The sequence below is a fragment of the Phalaenopsis equestris genome, unplaced genomic scaffold (assembly GCF_001263595.1).
Source record: "Phalaenopsis equestris unplaced genomic scaffold, ASM126359v1 Scaffold000675, whole genome shotgun sequence".
Taxonomy (NCBI): Eukaryota; Viridiplantae; Streptophyta; class Magnoliopsida; order Asparagales; family Orchidaceae; genus Phalaenopsis; species Phalaenopsis equestris.
In genome coordinates this window covers 42,696-60,634 of record NW_018165115.1, presented here as the reverse complement: position 1 = coordinate 60,634, position 17,939 = coordinate 42,696, and the positions used below count along the sequence as shown (strand labels likewise).

The 17,939-nt window shown below is 33.0% G+C and overlaps 1 protein-coding gene across 2 annotated transcripts in view; it reads right to left on the bottom strand.

The window, feature by feature from the left end:
- The window catches only part of LOC110030221 (probable methyltransferase PMT7), a 66,802-nt gene that overhangs the window by 7,407 nt on the left and 41,456 nt on the right, over nucleotides 1-17,939 (bottom strand). For both annotated transcript variants that reach the window (XM_020732830.1, XM_020732831.1), the window contains exon 6: nucleotides 12,817-12,955. In XM_020732830.1, coding sequence (XP_020588489.1) covers nucleotides 12,817-12,955 — 139 coding nt within the window. The remainder of the gene's footprint in view (nucleotides 1-12,816; nucleotides 12,956-17,939) is intronic.

The following is a 17,939-nucleotide window of genomic DNA, read 5'->3' as shown; positions in this document are numbered from 1 at the left end:
CTTTCCCTGTTGAGAATAATTACCCTTCCAGTGAAGCTATTCTTTAATTTCATTTTTCTCTACCCCATACCTTTCTCCTTTTAAAGCTTATTTTTATTCCTCTCCTAATTCTTCTTCCCTTTACCACTTCAGTTTTTCACCGACATCAAACTGCTACCCACTCGTAACTTATTGTCATCAAACTGCTACCCACTCCTTTTAAAGCTTATTTTTATCACCCCCCAACCTAACAAAACCTAACTTCGTATAGCTACTCTTGAACCCAAAACAACAATTAAATAAAATTTAAAATGTTTAATTAATCAAGAGCTCACTTTTTCTAATAATCCAAAAAATTATCAATAATTTTTTCATTTTCCTAATGTCTCAATCCCCTTCCAATCTCCAAGAAAATTTTCTCTCCCTGCACATCACCAAATTAAGCTCCAAAAAATCCTCCTAAACTTATTCTTAAATTGAATATATAACCAATCCTATGTACTCCTCACCTAAAAAATCATCATGCTACCTTCTAAATTCAAGGTTCTTATCTAGTTTACACATTCAAAATAATTAAATCTCTAGCACTATTGCCACCTTCCTTTAAGTAAAGCATGATAAATGATAACATCTCTCCTTGCATTCATCATTGAAAGCATACCCACATTAAGAAAAATTACAAAAAAAAACTACTTATCCATTCAGTTTTATACCTTTATCCTATCATACTTCAAAACCAATTTATATAAAATAAAACAAATCGAAATAGATTAGTCCAAACAAAAATTATCCAATGTGGTCCGCCTTTAATCCAAAATGAAGAAATAAAAATTCCCATGATCAAAACTGGGAGCCTAAGGAATTCTTTTATGGGGAATGTAGCATGTTCATCTATTTCCATATATGAGTTTTTGTGACTTTTATTTTGTTCCTAGTTTGTAGAGTAGTTTTTTAATTTAATAAACCGGTAATAGGTAGAGTGCAATTATTTAATAACTTCATTTTTCACAAACTTCTATTTTTTTTCTATACTTGGAGTTATATAAGTACTTGTCGAAACAAAATTTTAAGTTGAAATTTTCTATTTACATGGAAACTAAGATTGAAAGCTTTTTTTTATGGAATTCAAGTGTATTAAATTAAAAGTTCTATTCTTAAATTTTATCTCATAAGATTTTGAAGAATTTCTTAGCTTCAGTTCACACCTTTTAATAATTTGATCACCCAAAGTCACACTTTTGTCACTAGAGCTACTACTACTAAGATTACATTCCATGTATTCAGTTTTAGTTCTACTTAAATGAAGGTCTTTAAACTCCAATGTAGACCTCCATAATTCAAGTTTTTCCTGGGTTTTTTCTCTCATTTTATCCACGAGAAGGATATCATCAGCAAAAAGCATACACCAAGGTGCATCCTCCTGTAGATGTCTCGTAAGACCATCTATAACTAAAGCAAATAGATATGGGCTAAAACCGATCCCTGATGTAATCCAACAGAAATAGGAGAATATTTGGTCAATCCTCCTTCAGTTTGAACACAAGTAACAACTCTAGTATACATATCTTTAATGACTTGAATATAAGTCATATCAACACGTTTCTTCTCAAGAACTCTCCAAAGGATATCTCTTAGAACCTTATTGTAAGTTTTTTCTAAATCAATAAAAATCAAATGTAGATTCTCCTTATTATCTCTGAACTCATCAAACCTCTCAATAAAACAAACCTCTCAATAAATGTATGGCTTCCATAGTAGATCAGTCCGGCATAAATCCAAATTGATTATGAGAAATTTTTGTAATGCATCTTAACCTATGTTCAATTACCCACTCCCATAACTTCAAGTATAACACATCAACTTAATTCCTCTTTAATTTGCACACTCTTGTGCATCCCCTTTATTTATAAAATGGGGACCAAAATACTCTTCCTCCACTCCTCAGGCATCTTTTTAGTTTTTAAAATAATATTAAAGAGTTTAGTGATTCAAGAAAATCCCAAATCTCCTAAATATTTCCACACTTCAATTGGGATATCATATTGAATTGATATCATAAATATTTAGTAATGAAATAAAATTTCATTTCTCCTCAATTTATGTGTCCTATAGAATATTAGTTCTTTGAGCGCTTTATAAGTCTTGATGACTGCTTTGGAGGGAAGTTTCCATGTACTGACATGAGATCTAGATTTTCTATAAGATGACACATGTCATTTTTTTTTTATGGGTGTGAATTATAATCACCGCTGAATTTTATAGTTGCTTTTAAATTTCCTATAAAAAATTTTAAGTTAAGAACATTTGTTGTTCTGTATTAAAGATAAATAAGTTTTGCTCATGTTAGAATTTAATAACCTGTGATGACTTTATGCGTGATTTTATTGTGCATCCCTTCCTTCGATTACATCAGTGAGTTTAAACCCTACCCCGCTGGAAGTCAGCCACCTATTATCAGCCAATATTTCAATTAGATTGGATCCTTCAAATATGGACAAGAAACTTTATGGTTCCAAAAATATCTTTGGAGCTATGATGCAGACCAAAGCAATCCAGGAGCTACGAATTATTTAACATCATTCTTCCATGCTAATTGTCATTGATCCTAACGAGATAAAAAAGGTCATAGTATATTTAACACCTAAAAAAATGGCAAAGAGGTAAACTAATAATTTAATTTTAAATCATGTCTAATTTTTCACACATCGTGAAAAATCATCAAATCTATAATTCTATTTTTTTTCAATTCAATCATTTTGATATATTAATTTTTAAATATAGAAAAATTATTTACTTAGTTTAAATTTAACTAAATTTACTAAATTTAATAAAAATTATTTTAGCAATGTTTTTATCAACTATAACTATAATGCACCAACAATTCCAATTAAGAAACCGTATAGTGCCGGCCATGTATCAGACACGGCTCAAACATGGCCTCGATGTGTCTAACATAGCATTGAGGTGTCAAATTTAAATATTTTTTTTTAAAAAAGAGAACATATGTGTTCTAAGTTAATGAGTTAAAATTTTCTAAAAAATATTGCCAATATACAACAACAACAACAACAAACCTTTATCCCACCAAGTGAGGTCGACTATATGGATCCTTTTTCTCCATTGCGTCCTATTAAGTGTTATATTTTCATTTAATTCTAATTAATTAAGATCATTTTTTATACAATATGCCCAAGTCTTTCTAGATCTACCTTTGTCTTTTTAACATAAGTCGGATCTAAGACATCTACTCTCCTAATCGGATCATCGGATAGTCGATGTTTAATGTGACCAAACCATCTAAGACCACTCTCTCTAATTTTGTCTGTCACTGGAGCTACACCAACCCTATCACGGATATATTCATTTCATATTTTGTCTCTAAGTGTAAAGCCATTCATCCACCTAAGCATTCTCATCTCGGCAACACCTAACTTAGTTTTATGCTTCTCTTTTAATGGCCAACATTCAGCACCATAGAATATTGCAAGTCCCACCCCCCATCTTATAAAATATTCCTTTCAGTCTCAGTGATACTTTTCTATCACATAACAGGGCCGAAGCATTCCTCCACTTCAACCAACCAACTTGAATTCTACTAATAAAATCCCCATCTATATCACTATCACATTGAACAATAGGCCCAAGATATCTAAAGAGTTCACACCTTTTAATATTTTGATCACCCAGAGTTACAAGTTTATCACTAGAGCTGCTATTACTAAAATTACATTCCATGTATTCAATTTTAGTTGTACTCAAACGAAGGCATTTAGATTCCAATGCAGACCTCCATACTTCAATTTTTTCCATCTTTTGTCACTTGTTTAATAGTATTTGTTACTTTATCTCACATAGAATTTGTTTCTTCATGAACATCCCAAATTTTGAAATCTTAAAATTTACTCATAAAAATAATTGTCTTTTAAGTGTCTCCATCTAATTCTACGACAATGATTCCTAGTATTCTTCATTTTAGAACTCTTCATCTTAAAATCTAAAACTAATGATCGATGTTGAGTACTTAAATCCTCACTTAGAATGACCTTACAATCTTTACATTCTAGACAATCTTTGCTTCTCATAAGAAAATAATCAATTTGTATTTTATTAGATCCATTCTCTTTCTTGAATAAAGTATTAGCAACAACAAAATCATTAGTTAAAGCAAAATCTAAGATGGCTCTATCTTTTTCATTAATCACCGCAAACCGTAGTCACCATGAATATTTCTACAATCTTCTACCACTATCGACGAGTCCATTTAAATCTCCAAAAAAAAAACTCTTTCTTTAAAATGTAACATTTGTATTAAGTCTTTTAGGTCATTCTAAAAAAAATTTTAGAGCCTATATCTAAACCAACTTGAAGAGTATAGCACTGATAATATTAAAAATCTTAGTATCAACAATAATCTTAAGAGTTATAATTTTATCTTCAATTATATTAATTTTTACAATATTATTTTTCAAACTCTTATCTATAATTACACCTACACCATTTCTAGTGTGACTCTTACCTGAATGCCAAGGTTTAAAATCTAAGTTATCAATTCCCTTAGCATTTTCACCAACCTATTTAGTTTCTTGAATATAAAAAATACTTATATTTATATGAATCATAATTCAACTAATTCTATTAATTTACTTGTGATAGTACCTATATTCCAAGATCCTATCCTAATATTAGTTTCATAAACTAACTTATTCACCCGCATTCATCAATAATATAGGAACTTTTGCTTATTTGACACTACATCCAAGTGTTATAGGAACTTTTGCTTATTTGACACTACATCCAAGCGTCGATGTAGCGACCCTTGCACATTTTTCACTGTATTCAGGTCATACAGCGCTCGCTTTCAAGGGACGCACTAACATTTACACAATAATTCATGTCAAGATTTTTTAATAAATTTTACGTTGGCTATCAACTATCTAACGCGACCCTCTATTTTTCACATCTGGGGCCTGGGACCCAGCAATGGCAGTGTTTATGTATTAAACACCTATATTTCAATTTTTACATATTTATGAAACCTTAAATATATATAAAAACTTGTTTTTAAAATTTTTAAAACTCAAGATAATGGCACATTAGTTGAGATATGAAATATTTAGGTGGCAAAAATTTTAAAAACAAAATTTGGGTGCTAGATATGTCAATAAATAAGAATTTAGTGCTAAACAAATGATTTTACTTCATTTAATGATCTGTTGATTAATAGCACTTAAATCTAGATGTAATGCAACATGATATATGCTTATTTTTATAAGTTATAAATTAAGCAATTATCTATGAACATCTTTGGGCGCATTTAAGATCCCTTTAATTTTTATTTTTATTTAATTTTTTATTTTAATTTAAATTAATGAAATTAGTAGATATTATGGTTCATAGAAAGATAAATATCGTGTGTATTCAATAAACTAAATGGGTTGGGAAAACTGCTAAGGAGATTAATAGCTTAGCTTTTAAACTTTGGTATCTATATAAGAATCATACTAAAAATGGTATAAATGTAATTATAGATAAAAGTTTGAAAGACAATGTTATAAAAATTAATATGATTGGAGATAAAATTATAGCACTAAAGATTGTCATTAATACAAAGATTCTTAATAATATAAGTGTTTGTGTTCCCAAATAGGTTTAGATATATTCAAAAAAATTTAAATAACTTGAAATAATTAATACAAATAATATATTTTGAAAAAAAAAACTTTTTTGAAGGAAATTTAGATGATAATGTTATTAGAATGATAGGAAATATTAGAATTACTTGCGGTGAATATGGCTTTAGAGTGACTACTGGAAAAGGTAAAGTCATATGAGGTTTTGTTCTAGCATAAAATTTTGTTATTTCTAATATTTTATCGAAGAAAAGAGATGAGCATATCTTCACTCACAAGAATGGATCTAAAAGCATAAATTAATTTCTTTTGAGAAAAATAGATCGTCGAGTGTAAGGTCATTCTAAATAAAAGTTTAAGTACACAGAATCGATTATTGATTTGGGATTTTAAGATGAAAGATTGGAAAAAGAAAAAAAGAACAAGATATTCTCATAAAATTAAATATGGAGACATAATAAACAAATAGATTTATTTTTATGAGTAAACATTAAAATCTTAAAATTTGGGATGTTCACGAATAAACTAATATGATATAGAATAAAATAAGAAGTATTATTAAATAAATTATAAAAGATGATTGGATAATCAAGAGGAAAAACTCTTATGAATAAAAAAAGTTAATGGTTGATACATGCAAAAAAAGAAAAAATATAAAATTTTGTTATAAAAACTAAAATCTTCAAAATTTGGGGGAAAAAAAGATGACGCACAGAGCGTGAAAGAAAATAATATATAATGCTAAGAATTATAATTTTCATGATCGTTATAATAGATTAAATGTTAAAATAAGTAAAAGATATATGTATAAACTAATCAGATAAAGATATAAGCAAAGTAAGAATTTAGTTCAAGTTATGTATATAAAAGACAAATTAAAAAGTATTTTTCTTAAATGAATGTATTTAACATAGGTGGATGAGATTTTCTGATAAACTTATTAATAAAGATTTTCAAAATACAATTGAATTTAGTTATCTTAATGTTATAAATAATAAGCAAACTTTCTATTCCACCATCCCATTAGTAAAACAAAAAATAAGGAGGATTTAAAAGAAAAAAAAATGTGAGAAAGCAATGAAACCTGGTGGCATTCCAATAAAGTGTGAAAATATTAAAGAGATACAAAAATTTGAGGGTTTATTAAATTTTTTAATATTATTTTAAAAACAAAAAAGATGTCTGATGAGTGGAGAAAGACTATTGGTATCAATTTTAAGAATAATGGGGATACACAATGGTCTATAAATTATAGAGGAATTAAGTTAATGTCATATATTAAAGTTATAGGAGAGAATAATTGAATAAATTATGATGTGATAAAAAAATTTCTAAAAAGAAGTTTGGATTCATACCCGAAAAATCGACTATGGATGTTATATATTTGTTGAGAGATTTGATGAAGTATGGAGAGAACAAGGAGGATCTACATATGAATTTTGTTGATTTAATAAAAATTATGATGAGATTCCAAGAGAAGTGCTTTAGAGAGATCTAGAAAAGAAAGATGTTGATAGTAGATATGCACACTATAGCTCTTAGTTGTGTTTGATTTAATAAAAATTATGATGAGATTCCAAGAGACGTGCTTTAGAGAGTTCTAGAAAAGAAAGATGTTGATATTAGATATGCACACTATAGCTCTTAGTTGTGCTCTAGCATAAAGAGGACTAATGAAGTATTTTCCAATTTTAGTTTGATTACAATAAGGATCGGCTTTAAGCCTTTATCTTTTTTATTTAGTTTTGGATGTTCTTACTGTACATTTAAAAAAGATGTGCCATGATGTATATTTTTTGTTGATGATATCGTTCTTGTGGATAAAACTAGAAAAAGTTGAGGAGAAGCTTCTATTATGGAGGTCAACTTTAAACTCTAAAGGTTTTCGTTTGAGTAGATCTAAAGTTGAGTACATTGAATGTAATTTAAGTATTATGGAGGTCAACTTTAAACTCTAAAGGTTTTCGTTTGAGTAGATCTAAAGCTGAGTACATTGAATGTAATTTAATAGTAGATCTTGTGGCAATGTTGTAATAATGGGTGATCAAATTATTTATTATAAAGAGTGAATGTTTTAGATACCTCGAGTCTACTGTTCAAAGTGATGATGATATAGATGGGGATGCTATCAGCAAAATTCAAGTTTGATGGTTTAAGTGGTGGAATGAATCGGGTCTATTGTGTGATAGAAAAGTTCTGCTTAGACTTAAAGAAAACTTTATATGATGGTGGTGAGACCTGCAATGCTTTATGGCGCAAAATGTCGGACTGTAAAGAGAAGCGAAAAATTAAGTGTTACTGAGAAAGAATGCTCGGGTTGATGAGTGGCTTCACATTAAGAGACAAAATGTGAAACAAATATATCCGTGAAAGGGTTGGAGTAGCTCCACTGACAGAAAAGATTAGATAGTCTCCTTAGATGGTTTAGTCACATTAAATGCTAACCATCTGATGACTCGATTAGGAGAGCAGATATTCTATATTTGACTGATGTTATGAAAGCTAGAGGTAGACCTAAGAAAACTTGAACATGTCATATAAAAAATGATCTTAATAAATTTGAATTAAATGAAGAAATAAAACTCAATAGGAAACAATGGAGAAAAATTCACGTACCCAGCCCTGCTTAGTGGAATAAAAGCTTATTGTCGTTATTGTTGTTGTTGTATATCTTGATTTAAATTAAAACATATTTATTTAAGATAGTTATTTTTAAAAAAACTCTAAATATAATTTATATGTTTTGATTAGTTTTAAATAGAATTTGATTTATTTTAAAACACTCAAAATATACGCAAAAGACTTGAAGTAGGTCCACTGGCACGCAAGATTAGAGAGAGTATCCTTAGATGGTTAAAGGTCGACCATCTGATGACTCAGTTAAGGGAGCAGATATTCTAAACTTAGACTTATGTTAAGAAAAGTAGAGGTAGACCTAAAAAGACTTGGGCATGTTGTAACAAAAATGATCTTAATTAATCAGAATTAAATGAAAATACGACACTCAATAAGACACAATGGAGAAAAAGGATTCAAATAGCCAACCCCATTAAGTGGAATAAAAGCATGCTGTTGCTATTATTGTTCGATATTTTGATTAAGAAAATTATTTTTAAAAACACTCAAAATATCTTTTATATGTTTTGATTATCTTTAAATAGAATTTGATTTTAAAAAAAATAAAATATAAAATATATACAAATTAAATTACTAAAAAAACAAAACTGACGACAAACGGGCTCTTAGTTTTTGAAATTTAATGTTATTAGATTTTTTTTATTTTCACATTTGTATTGTTCTCAATATTTTATTTATTTAATATGCGTGTAAACAAATTAATCAATCCTCCACTATTTAATCATGAATAGAGGCTACTGTTAGCTGGAGCCCCAATCCCGCCTCCCTGTTCCCGATCGCAAAAGGTCGCAACCGCGACCTTACAATTTCGCGAACTTCTCCCGCCTACGATTCGTGAAACGACGCCCTCTGCTTTTTTAAGTTACGAATAGGACCCTCCTCTGAATTATCTTCTGCGATCAACTACTATAGGCGAGAAATTCGAGAGAGCTTCGACGTGCTTTGCAGAAGAGGAAGAAAGGAAATAGCACGGCCTCTTTTGTGTTCTTCTTCGGGCTTCCTCGGGAATAGAGAAAGAGAAGTGCAAGCAATAGTTCCTTGCAGCAGAAGGAAGAAGGAAGAAGAAAGAAGCAGAAGATTGTTCTCTCTTGACTTATTCTTGGTGGCTTATGGCAGAAGAGAAATTGGGTTTATTTCTCTTGCAAGTTTATCTTCTTCGGTGTATCTCGGTGTAGAGAGAGAAAAAGAGAGAGCAACGAATTGAGAGAGATTCCTCTTGTAAGTCGAGGTGATCAACTGATGTAAATTCCTTAAGTAGTAAAATCTTTTGCAACTTCGTGGACGTAGGTCATTTGTCGAACATTTGTCGAACCACGTAAATTTGTGTTCCACTGTGTTACTGTTTTTTAGTGTGAATTTTCTCGTTCTATTTTTCGTTTCGTCAAAGATCGTTCTTTTTTTTTATTTTATATATACCATAACAACTGATAGCAGAGATTTATTCGGATGTGAGGAAGAATGATAGCTACAGATAAAGTGAAGGTTTTAGAGATCAAGAAATTTGATGACACTGATTTTGGTTACTGGATGATGCAGATAAAGGACTACCTCTATGGGAAGAAACTTCATCTTCCGTTATTGAGGAAAAGACCTGAAATAATGGATGAGGCTGAATGGAATCTGTTGAATCGATAGGTTCTGGGGTATTCGATTGACCCTATCGAGGTCCGTTGCACACAACGTCGTCAAGGTGAGGACGACTACAGATCTCATGGTAGCCTTATCAGGTATGTATGAAAAGTCATCGACGAATAACAAAGTATATTTGATGAAGAAATTATTTAACTTGAAGATGGCGGAAGGTGTTTCTGTTGCTCAACATTTGAATGATTTCAATACTATTACAAACCAATTGTCGTCTGTTGAAATTAATTTTGATGATAAGATATGTGCGCTGATATTGTTATCATCATTGTCAAATAGTTGGAAAGCTATGATGATGACAGTTAGTAGTTCTGCAGGTAATTCTATACTGAAATATGATGATATTCGTGATTTGATTTTGTCTGAGAAGGTGCGCAGGAAAGATTCTAGCGAGATCTCAGGTACGAACTCAAATAAAGGGAGATCAAAATCAAAGTCTGATCAGCAGGTAACCTGCTGGAATTGTCGCAAGACTGGTCACATAAGAAAGAACTGCAGAAATCCCAAGAATATGGAGAATGATAGCACAAATGTGATATTTGAAGAATCACAAAAAGCACTATTGTTGGCAGTTCATAGTTCTGTTGAAGACTTGATATTGGATTCAGGGGCTTTGAAGGTAGTAAGAAATCTACCAGAGGTTACAGTGCAGGACAATGATGGAAGTGAAGAGGAAAGTGGGTTTGGGACTTGTTGAAAAAGGCTTTCAGCAGAGACAGGATATTGCCCAAGCAGTGGGAGTTGTAAGCAGAGACGAGTAACCTAGGAAATAGCTTGAAGGTATAAGGTTATGTGGACCCTGTTGATATGTTGACTAAGGGTGTTACTCTTGAGAAACTGAAGTGCACAGGTTCAGTTGGTCTTCTGGTATGAAGACAATGGATTTGAGTTGCAGAGGTGAAAGATTCATGTTTGAAGAAAAAGTCGACGCCGCCAGTAGAGAATATTAGTTTGACGAAGAAGATATTGTAGCATGTGTATCAGTCTCCAAGTGGGAGATTTGTTAGTTGGAGCCGATCCCGCCTCCCGATCCCGCCTCCTGATCCCGCTCCCGCCTCCTTGTTCCTGATCGAGAAAGGTCGTGACCGTGACCTTACAGTTTCGCGAACTGCTCCCGCCTATGATTCGCGAAACGACGCGCTTTTCTTCTTTAAGTTACAAACAGAACCTCCTCCGAATTATCTTGTGCGATCAACTCCTACAGGCGAGAGATTTGAGAGAGCTTCAACGTGCTTTGCGGAAGAAGAAGAAAGAAAATAACACGACCTCTTTTGTGTTCTTTTTCAGGCTTCCTCGGGGATAGAGGAAGAGAAGTGCAAGCATTAGCTCCTTATGGCATAAGGAAGAAAGAAGAAGAAGAAGAAGATTGTTCTCCCTTGGCTTCTTCTTGGTGGCTTATGGCAGAAGAGAAATTGAGTTTATTTCTCTTGTAAGTCTATCTTCTTCGGTGTATCTCGGTGCAGAGAGAGAAGAAGAGAGAGCAACAAAGTGAGAGATCCCTCTTGTAAGTCGAGACTAGTGTAAATTTCTCAAGTAGTAAAATTCTCTGCAACTCCGTAGACGTAGGCAATTTGCCGAACCACATAAATTTGTGTCCCGCTGTGTTACTGTTTTCAGGTGTGAATTTTCTCATCCAATTTTTCGCTTCGTCAAAGATCATTCTTCTATTTTATTTTATATATACCACAACAGCTACAACTATACTCTTTTTAAAAATTGTAACTTTTCAGTTTATTATTTCAACTTTTACCTTGCACCATCGTTTACAATTATATTTTTTTATAAGACTCAAGTTCATTGCTAGTCATATTTGTTTAGTAACACTACATGCTTCAATCATAGCCGGTTCAGTTGTAGTAATATGAAATTTCTTGTTAGATCGTGATGATTTTTATTAAATACTCCCGGGCAACTCCCTTTTAATGACCCAACTTTAACCAAAAAAACTATATTCTAATAAACACCTCATAATCTTCTGCTATCCAATTCTTGCACTTTTTTAAATAGGTTTCATCACTAAACGTTAAAAAGTAACACAATTATATTATTATAATTTCTAAGTTCACTAGAATTTCTAGCATCACTATCCAATTCAAGCTGCACGACTCCAAGATTAACTTCTCTTTCAATTGGTTAGTTTGGTGAGTCGCACATTTTAAAGCCTAAAACAAGGATCTTCAATGAAATTCAATTTCATTATTTTGGCGACATATTATGCAAGGAGTTTGATGAAGCCTCACGAACTGGCCAATTCAGACCACACAAATTTGATCCGTCAACATGAAAAACACCTCATCGTTTTACAAATCGATTTCAAAAAGAGATTAGCTATAATTAGATAAGACAAATGATAATGACAATAATGATGAAGAAGGTTGATTATGATAGCTTTAATTCACAAAAAGAACTCCTTGAGCTTTTGCATTATACTTGACAACTTTAATTCTAAATTGTCCAAGAATTCCACATAAGATTCCAATGTTCGATGAAACATAACAAAAAAGTAGCCCCCATTCTCAGAACAAACAACACTTATCAAACCAGGCATTAGCATAAATGGCACAAGAAAATAGCAACTATTGCAGGGAATAAGCTGGAAGATCAAAAGTGAACGGAAAGTTAGGACCTGAAATCTGACACATAATCAATGACTCTTTAGCCTGATAACCTGCAACACTACTTTGTTGAACTTCCTTAAATAGCAGAAAAGTTATTGCCCACAATTAGTGAAACCATTTCGACAATTTAGCAAAAAAAAAAGTATTACAATTCCTTAGGAGTGAAAACAACGCAGTATGACAGTGGATTAGATCTAAAAAGAACGTATGTCTAAAATGAACGTATGTTATGACAACAGATATTACTTCTAATATTATTTAATAATTTTTCGATCGAAATCAAAGAAAAAAGTTAGAGAAGGTGGAACCTGAGGACGAATGATGCGATCCATCTCCAAAAGGATATCTTCAACCGAGCAACGTCTCTCGCCAGATTGGTAGTGGGACAACAGCTGGTAAGCATGCAAGAGATCATATGTCCGGGGGTAAGTAGAAAATGGGTTACACCTGTAGCCAGAGACAAGACATAAATAACTGTAATAACTGAAATATAAAATAAAAAGTGATAAAAGAAAATGATAGTATTGAATCCATGTCAATTTGCATTAATCTTCGCCTCAACAGTGTTTCCTATTAAGAGACGGGCAATTCATTCTAACCAAAGTGATGGTAGAAATGAAACAGTAGACATAACGAGAGAAGTGAAGAGCGAGAAGAAAGAAGAAGAGGAAGTTTACACCACCAGTTTAAAGTGCTAATGCACTTAGGAAAAAGGGAGACAAAGTTGAAGTCACGTGTTCTGTGTGAGGGAGAGGAGCATCTTATGTGCAGGGCTGCCTGCTAGCTATGGGTTTTCCTGCGGGCGCCGATCCAGGGAGATGACATCGAAGAAGTGAAGAGGCAGAAGCTGCTGGTAGAAAGGACAATCTAGGTCACGCAAGAGTTGAAGCTAAGGAGAAGGATTTGTTTTCAAGTGACAAGCTAGTGATTCTTCAAGTGCAAGAGGTGAGTCGGTGCGACTTCGAGTAGGAGAGGGTGTGCCACTTGCTGGGCAAGCATGCAAGAAAACCCAAGGGAGGAGGAGAAGCGTATTGTGACCTTGGAAGTGAAATGCATGAGTCTTATGCGTGAAGGTGGAGAGGGAAGTTCTGCATTCAAGGTGAAACTTTTCAGTCTGGACTCCGTAGTGCAACATCCAAAGTCGAATGAATTTATCCCACGTGTAATGGTGGGTCCCACACACTATGTAATTAAAAAAAATCGAAAATTTGGTGGCCCGACCCGCCCGTTCGACTATATACAGTCGTTCATCCTCACTGCTCTGCTAGGGTTTGTGGGAAGCTTCGATCCACAGTTTTTGCTCTCGTCACTCCTGCACGACAATGTGATAGGGTTAACTCTGGTGCTACGAAAAACATGGATTTATCTGTCAAGCAAGAAATAATGATGATGGGTTACAAGAATAATGACGTTGTTTTTGGGACGGAGGTGAGCTTACTTCCCTGAAATGTTATCTTTTGTTGTGTTGTACGTTAGGTTATGAACAGATTACAAAGTTAACATCACGTTAGTTGCAATTTTTTCCTATTTTTTGGCTTATTTCAAAATTATGTTGGGTTTTCACTATCGTTTGATACATGGGTTTTGACTATCTTCTAACAACAGCAGAATAATCCAATTATAAACTCAAAATAACCTAAACACGAAACTGGAATAAACGAAATCCTAACTATCGCGTTATTTCCAGATTATTATTGGATTATTTTGAAAAAATACTAAAAATGCCAAGGATAACCCAATATATTTCTAGGATTACCTCGAAATAAATGAAAATAGTTTTAGGCTACTATATAATTATAGCATAATAACCCATCTATAAACTCAGAATAATCTAAAAAAAATTCAAAAATGAAAGAAAAGAATTCATATCTATCGGGGTATATCTGGATTACTCTGAGATTATTTTCGGGTTTTTGTTGAAAAATCCCCAAATAATCAGAGAATAAGCCACTATTCAGAAAGAATAGCCTCAAAATTACCGAAAATAGGTTTAGAATCTTAACTAGTTGGTTATTTCCAGATTATTTGTGGGTTATTTAGGGTTATTTGTGAGTTATCTTGAATAAATGTTAAATAACTCGAGAATAATTCATTATATCACTATAATAAGCTCATTATACACTACCGCCTAAACCAGCAATAACTCCTAAAGAATTGCTAAAAATGTCCGGTATTAAACTGAAATAACTCCCAAGATGGTATTACCCTGGTGTAATTCTGGTGTTAATTGAGTGTTGTTATGTTGTCAATTTGTTATCAATGTGTTGATATTTAGGTGTTCAGGGTGTGGTGTTATGTGCATCTTTGACCGTCTGTATGATATAATGTCTATTTGTAGTTCTCTGAGCCTGGAAAAGCTTGCAATGATCCAATTGTTGACAATTTTCTTAAGACCATTGTCCACAATCAGTAATAAGCTTATGAACAACACGCGCCTACGCACATCATATTGGGTTCACTGTCCGCAAGGACCACAGTAGTTATTGGCCTAACTCGAAGCAAATTAAGATGAAGGATTATATTTGTGGAAAAGTTGGTCGCAAGAGGGGGTCTCAATTAACGAATAGTACAAATACAACTAAACAAAATAGCACATAACATAACTCTAAATAGAATGTTAAATTACTAATCTGTGAAGAGTTGAGCCTCTGAAAGGCTAGATGTAACTTTGTAGGGTTCCAACCAATATTTATTGGCCACCTCAGCATGCGACACCTGGCCTCAGGAACAACAGGGACTATGAAAGCTATGCGCTCATAAAACCACAGCTGCGCAAAAATAAATAAATCAAAATTACAATGTGACCACACTAGAATGAATAAACTTTTTGGAAAGCTGGATAATACACTAACCATTAGGAGGAAAACAAATCCATTTAGGTAAATGGTCGGCCCATCTTTATTTTAATGGCGCAAACATTGACTTGCTCGATGAAGAATTCACATATAATTGCAAGCCAATTAAATGAAACAAAAAAATCCAAATTCTCAGCAAATGAATAAAGCACTTCGGCCACACCAAAATTGATAGAAAGAAAAAAATAAATTTAATAACAACTTAATAAATAGTTCATCGACTACACCGGAAGACTCTCCGAGTGACACATTAAGTAGTTCACTTTTCGTCTTCCTGGCATCCATACCACTGAGAGGTTTTTTCCAGCTTGTTGTTGGTCCTCTATTAGGCACGCCAATCAGCAAAACAACTTGATTTGCATCAAAACTCACCTCCTTGCCGCTCAATCTGAATAGCACACAATCAATATCCCATCAATTCAAAATGTGTATAGTTAAGATATGATCATCAGGATACGGAGGGAGTTTAAAAATTTGATGTATATTCAATTCTCTCAGTCTTCTTCAGGTCTTCGGAAACACGGGCCGAAACTTCTCTAGCACATCTCTAACTGTCAAAAAAACGGCATCCACAATTAATTCCCTTCTTGTTCATCAACCTGCACGAGTAAGGAAGAATTTATTAACACTAACAGCATAAAAATTTTCAAAACACTCCTTCAGATAACCTTCCTCAATAACTGTTAAATAACTCTAATATAACTTTGAAATAACTGTAGATTAAATCCCAACACAAATAAAAAGTAACACAGAAATAAAAAAATAATAAGACTACAATAACCCACTAAAAACCTCACCAATAAGCTTACAATAACCTACTAATAAGCTAAAATATGCATAATCATAAACCTTCAATTAACCCAACACAAGTCGGAGAATAACTTTCACGAAACCCCTAAAACAAAACAAACAGCAAAATAACTCCATAATAATCCAAGAATAACCTAATAATAAACTCCTCAATAAATCCTAGCTAACCAAATATTATCCCGAGAATACCCCCCACAAAATCAGGCCCTAATGCAGCATTAACTCATACTTAACCAAATAATAACCCAATAATGACCCACAAATAACTCAAGAATAGTCCAGATTAACTCATAAAAAAAACAAAAAACCACGGCTACATTAGCTGATTAGTAGCCCATAAATAACCCATAATTAAGCCATAATTAACCAAACAATTAACCAATAATTGCTGTCAAAAATAACCTACATTTAACCAAGGAATAGCCTAACAATGAACCCCCAAGCTAAACCAAGAATAACCCAACTATGTATCAGAACAACGAACCAAGAATAATCAAGATTAACTCAACTATGTATCAGAACAACGAACCAAGAATAATCAAGATTAACTCAACTATGTATCAGAACAACGAACCAAGAATAATCAAGATTAACTCAACAATGAACCCCCAAGCTAAACCAAGAATAACCCAACTATGTATCAGAACAACGAACCAAGAATAATCAAGATTAACTCGTAAACAGAACAAAAAACCACGACTACATTAATTCATCAATAATCGAAGAATAACTCATCAATAACCCAAAAATTTATCATTAATAACTGTCAAAATAATCTCAATATAACCAGAGAATAACCTAGAAATGAACCACCAAGCATAAACCAATCCAGATTAACTCATAAATAGACAAAACACACGGCTACATTAACTCATAAGTAACCCAAGAATAACCCATAAATAACCCATAAATAACCAAACATTTAACCAATAATGGCTGTCAAAAATAACCTAAATATAACCAAAATATAAACTAGCAATGAACTCTCAGTCATAAACCATGAATAATCCGTGAAAAACCTAAAAATACGTCAATAATAACCCAACTATGAACATAAACTACCTGTCAAACTAAACTGAATTCAAAAATTTAACCGAAATAGAACGATCATATATACCAGGACAACTCCGCTTCATTCGCCTCTGTATTCGACCTCTTCGCATCCTTCTTCTTCCTTTCTTTCTTTAACTTCTTTTTTGGCTGTCCCTGGTCACCTTTGTTGGCCTCCTCCAACTCCGGTCTTACGAGCTCTTCCAACTGCATATTCTTCGAATCATCGAACTCCATTTTCTTCGCCTCTTCTTCCAACTACATATTCTTGACGTACTCCAAATTCATTCTCCTACTGCCTCGACACTAACCTTCCAACTCTTACAATTACGACACTAACCTTTCGATGCTAGAACACCAGCGGAATCCTAGCAGATTGATGATGGAAGCTCTTTAAATCGATCTCGCGGAAGTCAAAAAGGTTCTCGACAACCGTATTGCAATAGGCGGGATACTCCAGAAGTCGAATTAGTCGAACAGGCAGGTCGGGCATTAAATTTTTTATTTTTTTTAATTACTTAGAGTGTGGGACCCACCATTACACGTGGGATAAATTCATTCGACTCAGGATGTTGCACTACGTTCGGAGTCTGGACTGAAAATTTTCACGCATTCAAGAGAGAAGTGTCAAGCGACAGCGGTGAGAGGAGGAACTTCTGCTCTTGCGTGCTGGAAGTAGTGATTCACGTGCGAGAGGTGCGGCTAAGCTGTGAGAG